The sequence below is a fragment of the Chaetura pelagica genome, unplaced genomic scaffold, assembly GCF_000747805.2.
Source record: "Chaetura pelagica isolate M959 unplaced genomic scaffold, ChaPel_1.0 scaffold799, whole genome shotgun sequence".
NCBI classification, from domain to species: domain Eukaryota; kingdom Metazoa; phylum Chordata; class Aves; order Apodiformes; family Apodidae; genus Chaetura; species Chaetura pelagica.
Window position 1 is genome coordinate 16,100 of NW_009954424.1, and position 9,434 is coordinate 25,533.

At 50.4% G+C, this 9,434-nt stretch overlaps 1 protein-coding gene across 1 annotated transcript; it reads left to right on the top strand.

The window, feature by feature from the left end:
• Nucleotides 1-788: 788 nt before the first annotated feature.
• LOC104394836 (olfactory receptor 14I1-like) lies at nt 789-8,092 on the top strand. The gene is made up of 4 exons (XM_010004472.1): nt 789-1,229; nt 6,948-7,152; nt 7,605-7,699; nt 8,078-8,092. Exons 1-4 carry the CDS (start codon nt 813-815, stop codon nt 8,090-8,092), a joined length of 732 nt encoding a protein of 243 aa, XP_010002774.1. The 5' UTR covers nt 789-812.
• The last annotated feature ends 1,342 nt before the right edge of the window (nt 8,093-9,434 follow it).

Genomic DNA, 9,434 nt, shown 5'->3' on the forward strand with positions numbered 1-9,434 from the left:
AGCTCTCTCTCCTGTGGCACCTCTGTGTTTTCTGGGAGCCCCATGGAGAAGAAATGTCCATGCCAAGACCATGGAAATGCTGCTCCTGGTCTGTGGGCAGCTGCAGTGAGCCCTGTGTGTCCCTGGCTGGGAGGGCAGAGCTGAGATGCTGCTCAGGGAGAATGAGATGGGCTGAGGGGCTGGGAGAGCTGCACTGGTACATCTGACTGCTCTGCTCTCAGCCATGTTCAGTTTCTCCTCAGGAGAACATCTGTGTGTGATGGTCCTGCAGCTGAAAGAGGTGCCAGCTCAGGGCAGCTGAGAGCAGGACTGATGGACAAAGTAGCTGTCCTCACTCTGCACTAAGGGACAGTGAACAGTCCCCTTGCCTCTCAGCACACAAAACGTTTCACTTGGAAAGCAGGAGGTGCCAAAGACTTCTGTCTTAAAAACTTTCCGCAGGTGTGGTGGGGAGACTAGAGCAGAAGACACAATCCTCTCAGCTCTGGTCTGCAGTTGGGTGAGTCTGGAGGAGTAATGCTGAAAAGTTCTTCGATATCTCAAATTGATTTAGTCTGAGGTCACCTCCTCTTCTTTTCAACCTATAGCTGCAGGACAGGAGTGACTCCTCCAGAGCTCACAGCTCCCTGGTGGATCAAGATCCAGCAACAACCAGACAGTACAAAGAGGACCTTCCAAAGGACTTTGTGAAGGACAAGAGGAAGTTTGTGTATCTGTAACAGCAATTAAGTAGATATTTTTGTGAGATGTCTGCTCTGAATTCTCCCTGTCTTTTTCTTTCATGAACAGGTCTCCATGCCCAGAGGCAGCAGATGCCCAACAGCAGCTCCATCAGCCAGTTCCTCCTCCTGGCATTCGCAGACAGGCGGGAGCTGCAGCTCCTGCACTTCTGGCTCTTCCTGGGCATCTACCTGGCTGCCCTCCTGGGCAACGGCCTCATCATCACCACCATTGCCTGGGACCACCACCTCCACACCCCCATGTACTTCTTCCTGCTCAACCTCTCCCTGCTTGACCTGGGCTGCATCTCCACCACCCTCCCCAAAGCCATGGCCAATTCCCTCTGGGACACCAGGGCCATCTCCTACACAGGATGTGCTGCACAGGTCCTGTTCTTTTTTTTCTTTCTTGGAGCAGAGTACTGTCTCCTCACCGTCATGTGCTATGACCGCTACGTGGCCATCTGCAGACCCCTGCACTACGGGACCCTCCTGGGCAGCAGAGACAGAGCAAAACAAATGTTAGCGTTTAAAAAGGACTTATATATTAGACAGAAGTGTCGTATATATGATATCTTTTGCCAAATAAGCATATTTACTACACTAATTCAAGGTATTGTAAGGTACAACCTGTAGAAAAGAAAAATCTAGGTTACCATAGCTCACTGAAACCAGATAGCATCTACACCAAATATTACCGAAACATTTCAGAAAGCAGAAAACCAAAGATGATTGCTCAATAAGGACTCTACGAACTTCATAGTTCTAGTAATCCTTAATAAACCCACACTTAATCCCCAGTCCATTAACTGTTGGCCTAGCTTAAATCCCTCTTTCCTCATAATTGATACTTCTTAACTTGTAAGATTCACATCTCAAAATCAGAAGTCAAAGTAGAAAACTAGTATGACTTATAACTTTTAAGTTTATACTGCTGGGCTCATCTACAGCCTCTTGAACATTAGATACAGATAAATCACCCATAAAGCAAAAAAGTAGATACTAAGTCACTCTCCTGAACAGAAGTCAGTTAATGGTGACAGATAAATGTTGCCATCTACAAAAAGTTTTCACCTCCAGTGTTCCCCCAGATTACCTTCTCTGTTTCTCTTCCAAATCTATCAGTCCACTGATAGCAACATGCCTTGGTCTTTGTTTCCAACATTAGACCAAATGTATAACTTATAGAATCATAGAATCATAGAATCATAGAATCTTAGGGGCTGGAAGGGACCTCGAGAGATCATCTAGTCCAACCCCCCTGCCAGAGCAGGGTCACCTAGAGTACATCACACAGGAACTCATCCAGGTGGGTTTTGAATGTCTCCAGTGAGGGAGACTCCACAACCTCCCTGGGCAGTCTGTTCCAGTGCTCTGTCACTCTTACAGTAAAAAAATTTTTTCGGATATTCACCTTGAACCTCCTATGCTCCAATTTACACCCATTACCCCTTGTCCTATCACTGGTCATCACTGAGAAAAGCCTAACTCCGTCCCCCTGACACTCACCCCTTACATATTTGTAAACATTGATGAGGTCACCCCTCAGTCTCCTTTTCTCCAAGCTAAAGAGACCCAGCTCCCTCAGCCTTTCCTCATAAGGGAGATGTTCCACTCCCCTAATCATCTTCGTAGCTCTGCGCTGGACTCTTTCGAGCAGTTCCCTGTCCTTTTTGAACTGAGGGGCCCAGAACTGGACACAATACTCCAGATGTGGCCTCACCAATGCAGAATAGAGGGGGAGGAGAACCTCTCTTGACCTACTAACCACACCCTTTCTAATGCACCCCAGGATGCCATTGGCCTTCTTGGCCACAAGGGCACATTGCTGGCTCATGGTCATCCTCCTGTCTACCAGGACCCCCAGGTCTCTTTCACCTACACTACTCTCCAGCAGTTCAGCCCCCAACCTGTACTGGGACATGGTGTTGTTCTTCCCCAAATGTAAAACTCTGCACTTCCCCTTGTTGAATTTCATCATGTTTCTCCCCGCCCAACTCTCCAACCTATCTAAGTCTCTCTGAATGGCAGCACAGCCTTCTGGTGTGTCAGCCACTCCTCCCAGCTTAGTGTCATCAGCAAACTTGCTGAGGGTACATTCTATACCCTCATCCAGGTCGTTGATGAAGATGTTGAACAACACCGGTCCCAGTACCGACCCCTGTGGGACTCCACTAGTCACACACCTCCAACCAGATTCTGCCCCATTGACTACAACTCTCTGACTCCTTCCTTTCAACCAGTTCCTAATCCACCTCACTTCCTGATCACCAAACCCATACCTGATCAACTTTTCTACAAGGATGCTGTGGGAGACGGTGTCAAATGCTTTACTGAAATCAAGATAAACCACATCTACCGCTCTACCATCATCTATCCACCTAGTAATTTCCTCATAGAAGGCTATGAGGTTAGTCAAACATGATTTACCCTTGATAAAACCATGCTGACTGCTCTTGATGACCCCCATGTCCTTGATGTGCCTGGAGATAGTGACAAGAACAAGTTGTTCCATCACCTTTCCAGGGATGGAGGTGAGGCTGACCGGTCTATAGTTACCCGGGTCCTCCTTCTTGCCCTTCTTGTAGACTGGAGTGACATTTGCTATCCTCCAGTCCTCAGGCACCTCACCTGTTGCCCATGATTTACTGAAGATGATGGAGAGTGGCCTAGCAATGACCTCCGCCAGCTCCCTCAGCACCCTTGGGTGCATTCCATCTGGACCCATTGATTTATGGATGTCCAGATTACTCAACTGATCCCTAACCCAATCTTCATCTACCATGTCAAACTCTTCCTCTATCTTGACCTCTTCTGGGGCTATATGAATCTGGGGCTCATAGGGAGACCCTGCAGGAGTGAAGACAGAGGCAAAGAAGGCATTCAGCACCTCTGCCTTCTTTATATCCTCTGTCACCAGGGCTCCCACCTCATTCCTCAATGGGCCAATATTGCCTCTATTGCTAGTTTTGCTAGCTATGTACTTGAAAAAGCCCTTTCTATTATCCTTAACCTGACTTGCAAGGTTAAGTTCCAAGGAGGCCTTAGCTTTCCTAATTGCCTCCCTACATCCTCTGACAACAGTCCTATATTCCTCCCAAGTGACCAGCCCCTCCTTCCATGATCTATAGATTTTCCTTTTCCACTTAAGTTTGCCCAGTAGTTCCTTCTTTAACCATGCAGGTCTCCTAGCACCCTTACTAGATTTCCTAACCATTGGGACACTCTGATCCTGTGCTTGCAAGAAGTGGTCCTTGAATGTTGACCAGCTATCTTGAGCTCCTTTATTTTCTAGCACCCTGTCCCATGGGATTTCCCTTAATAGATGATTGAGGAGACCAAAGTTTGCCCTGTGGAAGTCCAGGGTTCTGGTCCTGCTGGGTATTTTGTTCCTTCCACACAGGATCCTGAACTCCACCATCTCATGATCACTGCAGCCAAGGCTGCCATTGACCACCACTGCTTCAACAAGGCCCTCCTTGCTGGTTAGTACAAGATCCAGCAGCGCTCCTCTTCTAGTCGGCTTGTCCACCATTTGCATTAAGAAGTTATCATCAATGCATTGGAGGAACCTCCTAGACTGTGAAAGGCTGGCTGTGTGAGTCTTCCAGCAGATATCAGGGTAGTTGAAATCTCCCATGAGGACCAGCGACTGTAGTTGTGAGGCTGCTTTCAGTTGCTTGTAGAAAGCCTCATCAACCTCCTCACCTTGATCAGGAGGTCTGTAGTAGACCCCCACAACTGTGTCACCCGCACCTGCTTGCCCCTTAATTCTTACCCACAGAATTTCAACATGCCCCTCATCAGCCCCTGCATGAAACTCAATACATTCTAGTTGCTCTCTCACATAAAGAGCAACCCCACCACCTCGCTTCCCTGCCCTATCTTTCCTAAAAAGCACATAACCATCCATGGCCACATTCCAGTCATGTGAGCTGTCCCACCATGTCTCTGTTATTGCTACTAGATCATAACCCTTAGCCCGCACACAAACCTCTAACTCCTCTTGCTTGTTCCCCATGCTGCGTGCATTAGCATACAGGCATTTCAGGAAACGAACAGAGCACACTGGTGGGACTAAATCCTCCTTGGACGACCTGACTTTGGGCCATGGTGTGTTCCTCTTGTGCTTGTCCCTAACAGGCCTGGTTTTCTCCCCTTCCCCCTTCACATCTAGTTTAAAGCTCTATCAATGAGCCCTGCCAAGTCCTGCCCCAAAAGCCTCTTCCCCCTCTGGGACAGGTGCATCCCTCCTGCCACCATCAGTCCAGGTGCCTCATATAGCATCCCATGATCAAAAAAACCAAAACCCTGGCTATGGCACCAATCTCTTAACCATTCGTTGACCTGCAAACTCTTCCTATATACCTCCCTACCCATTCTTGCAGGAGGGATGGAGGCAAACACTACTTGCGCTCCAGACCCCCTAACTAGCTGTCCCAGGGCCCTGAAGTCTCTCTTCATTGCCCTTACATTTCTTGTAATAATTTCATCACTGCCAACCTGAAAAATCAGCAGCGGGTAGTAATCAGTAATTGTATGTCCTGCCCATCTCTGCTAGTTTTTCTGGCATTTGATTATCAACTTCACAGAGTTTTTGTTGCTCTGTTTTGCTTTTTCTAATGTTGTCCAGAAAGGAATGTCAGTATTTGTGCCCTTTCTAATTCTGTGTTTGTCCAGCTTGTGTCTGACCCAGAGACTGTGTAAATTAGGAGCCCTGCTCTCTGTGTGTTTCAACAGAATCCAGACCTTCCAGCCACTCAGAGATCCTTCCTTGGAGACCTTCTCAGAGCCTCTGTGCAGAGAGGCAGGAGAAAGGGCTGCACAACAGCACTGCCAGGGAGCACCAGCACTTGCTCCTACCCAAGCTGTTCCCTTCCCACTTTGCCAGGGGTTGCAGGCTGCCTGGCACCAGGATCTCCTGAGCATGCCAGCCAGAGAGACACTGCCCCTGACCTCATTGCACAGAGTCATGGAATGGGTTGGGGTGGAAGGGACCTTGAAGATCATCTAGCTCTATTGTCCTGCATGGGCAGGGACACGTCCCACTAGATCAGGTTTCTCCAAGGCCCATCCAACTTGCTCTGGAACACTGCATTTCCTTTGAAAAAATGTCCCTCTCTAGCCTTCCTGTAGCCCCCTGGAAGGTCCTCTAAGGTCTCTCTGGAGCCTTCTCTTCTCCAGGCTGATCTCCCTCAGCTCTCTCAGACTGTCTCCAGAGCAGAGCTGCTCCAGCCCTCCCATCATCTTTGTGGCCTCCTCTGAACTCACTCTGAGCTCTGGGGAGCCCAGGAGGAGCCTGGATGAGAGAGATGGGAGATTGGAGGGAGGGAGCAGGGCTGGCCCTGGGGCTGTAGGCTTCCTGAGCTGCTGAGCCTGCCAGATGGAGAGTCCCTGCCCCTGAGCTCCAGTTCCTCATTTCATTCTACAGGGCCTGCCCAGACTGGGCTGCAGGGAGAGGTGGAGGTGGGAGAGCTGGGGAAGAGCTGAGCTGGGCAGAGTCCCCGAGAGGAAAGCACCAGGGAACAGCTCAAGGGTGTGAGTGTGCAGGGTGGGGGCACAGCGGCGTGTTCCTGGCCCAGCCAGGCTCCTGGGACAGGCAGGAGCAACCAGCAGGGCAGGCTCTGCTCTGTCTGCACTGGGCAGCCCAGGAAAGCTGTCCCAGAGCCATTGTCACTCAGCAGCCAGAACAACCACCCTCCCCAGCACTGGCCTCTCAGCACAGCTGACAGAGATTGCTTGTCCCTCGCAGAGGACACATTGTCAGCAAGGGCAGGAAGGGCAGCAAGTCCATGTTTGCCCTGTGCAGAAAAGACCTGAACATGAACATCATGTGTGGGTGGTGAGATGAACCCCAGCGAGCACAAACCCCCACCCTCACAGGTCTGCATCTGGACATTGAGCTCTTGACCACCACTCTTTGAGTGCCACCATCCAGCCAGTTCCTTACCCAACAAGTGGTCCATCCATCAAATCTCTATGGTTACAGTTTTGATACCAGGATGTCGTGCGGGACACTGCTGAAGGCTTTGCACAGGTCCAGGTAGATGATGTTGGTTTCACTTCCTTAGTCCACCAGTGTCATGACCCCATTGTAGAAAGTGGCCAGATTAGTCAGGCAGGATTTGCTGTTGCTGAAGTCGTGTTGGCCATCACCAATCACCCCTTGGTTTTCCTGTGATTTAGCAGAGCCTTCAGCACCATCAGGACCAGTTTTCTTCCCACCAGGACCAGCAAGAACCACGCTGTGATGCCAGCCTGGCCGCTCCAGTTTGCACCCCCACTGACATCCTCCATGTCTACACGGAGTCGCAGCAGCTGCTGAAGGATGCTGAAGAAATCACCAGCAGCCAGACCTGGAATCCAGCTGGTGCCAAAGCAGGGCAGAAGCGCCAGCAGCTCTTGCCCAACCGTCTGGCCAAAGTGGCTTTCCGTCTGGCTTTCCAACTCTGCCTTGCTGAGCCAGGAAGAGCAAAAGGAGCTGGGATCCTGGAGAGGTGACGTGCACTGGGAAGCCATCTTCACCATCAGCCTGAATGCAGAATCGCCACTTTCTGGGGATCTGGACCTTCTGTCTCCAGCCAACCCCCTAATGCATGACCTGGACTTGATGCTCCCTGGGCAGCACAGCAAGGGTCCCCAGGGGCAGGAGCAGCAGCAGGTTCTCCCCGAAGCCAATCAGGACACCCTGGGCAGCACCAGTTCTCTGCCCATCAGGACCAGTTGTCTGCCCAGCAGGACCAGATGTCCACGCTGCAGGACCACATGTCCTTGCTGCAGGACTACTTGGCTGCCCATCAGGAGCAGTTCTCCTGCCAGCAGGACCAGATATCCTCCTTGGAGGGCCAGTTCTCTTGCCAGCAGGACCTGATGTCCTCCCTGCAGGGCCCATTGGTGAAACCCTCATGGCCACCACTTTCCTGCAGCACATCTTGGAGAAACGGACAGATGATGATGGCCTCACTGTCAATGTGGAGCAGGTGTTGGAATTCAATTATGCCCCCATGGATGATAGACACTGGACCCTAGACCCTTTAGCCCACAGCCTAAACCCTAGACACTGGACCCTAGACACTAGACCATAGACACTGGACCCTAGACCCTTGTCCCTGGGCACTTAACCCCAGACCCTAGACCCTTAACCTTAGAACCTTAAGCCTACAGCCTAAAGCCTAGACACTAGACCCTAGACCCTGGGCACTTACCTCCAGAGCCTAGACCAGTAACTCTAGACCCTTAAGCCTACAGCCTTTACCCTAGACAGTTGACCCTAGAGCCTTAACCCTAGACTTTTTATGCTAGACGTTTTGCTCTAAAAGCTTAACCCTGAACTCTAAAGTCTTGGCCCTTATTCCTAGACCATAGACCTTTGACCCTGGACACTTAACTCCAGATGATAGGCCCATAATTCTAGACCTTTAAGCCTACAACTTAATCCCTAGCCACTGAACCCTTAACCCTAGATACTGGACCCTAGACCCTAGACACTTGACCCTGGGCACGTAACTGCAGACCCTAGACCCTTAACCCGAGACACTAAACTCTAGACCCTTAAGCCTACAGACTAAACCCCTAGACACTGGACCCTAGACATTTTACACTAAAAGCTTAACCCTAAATTCTAAATGCTTGGCCCTTACTCCTAGACAGTAGACCTTAGACTCTCTACCCTAGACGCTAAATTCTAGACCCTTAAGCCCACAGCCTAAACCCTAGACACTAGACACTTTTTTGGTTTTTGGTTCCAATGCAATAAAAGCAGCACCTGATCAGTGCTGTGATTATGAGCACTGATGTTCAAGACCTAAGGATTAGGCACAAGGTGAGTGCTGAGCTCCTGGTGCACTAAGAGGAGACTGGGACCCAAGGAGGGTCTGAGACAGAGGAGATGACATGCTACACAAGCTACACCATGACACACACAGGCTGGACCTGCCCTGCCTGGCACATGCTAGCATCATGACGAAGAGTAACCCACTGCCTTTACCTGCCCAAAGGGACAGTTCCCAGTCAGCCCTCTCCTCAACTCTTCACTTTAAAACCCCTCCCTGCAATTCCCAACCTTGTCCCTCCACCCTTGAGCCCTCCCTAGCACTGATCCCTCAACTTAGCTTTCAAGGGCCACAGGTCTCAGGCCATCCTTGTTTAAAAAGAGCTCCAGCTGGTCAACAGTTGGTCAACTACGTTAGTCCTGGAGCCATCAGGTTCCTCTGCATCACCTGCCAAAAGAAAAATACACCACAGAACATTAAACCACCTTCTCAACTCAAAACATCCCACATGAAGTTACTAACAGGAAAAAAAAAAAGCTGCATGCAAAAAACACTCCTCTGACCATACACAGCACTTACCAGGAGACTCTTACAGATTGTGGATGCCCGTGATACGAGGAGCTTCAAAACACACTGACCCAAACAGCTCCAACAGCTCCAAATTTGCCACCAGCTGCAGGATGAGCAAAGCCCTGACCCCACCACAGTCCCAAACCAGACTGAGTTCCCTGGGCACAAGCAGAGCTCATATACCCCTGGGACCACCACTGCTCTTCCCACAGTCCATGGGAAAGGGGCAGGGCCAAACACCAGCTGGAATTAAGGGGCTGGGGGAGCAGCTGGTTCTGTCACCTGCCTCTGGGGACATGCTGTGGGGCAGGGACAGAGAAGACAGCAGTGAGGACACACCAAAGAGAAAAACTCTGATGGAAAGATCTCTCAA

Coding starts and splice junctions, on each gene's coding strand:
- LOC104394836 (XM_010004472.1), top strand. CDS start 813: ATGCCCAACAGCAGCTCCATCAGCCAGTTCCTCCTCCTGGCATTCGCA. Junction 1,230..6,947: donor TCCTGGGCAGCAGAGACAGA/GCAAAACAAATG, acceptor TCTTCCCACCAG/GACCAGCAAGAACCACGCTG. Junction 7,153..7,604: donor TCTGGCCAAAGTGGCTTTCC/GTCTGGCTTTCC, acceptor TCCTCCCTGCAG/GGCCCATTGGTGAAACCCTC.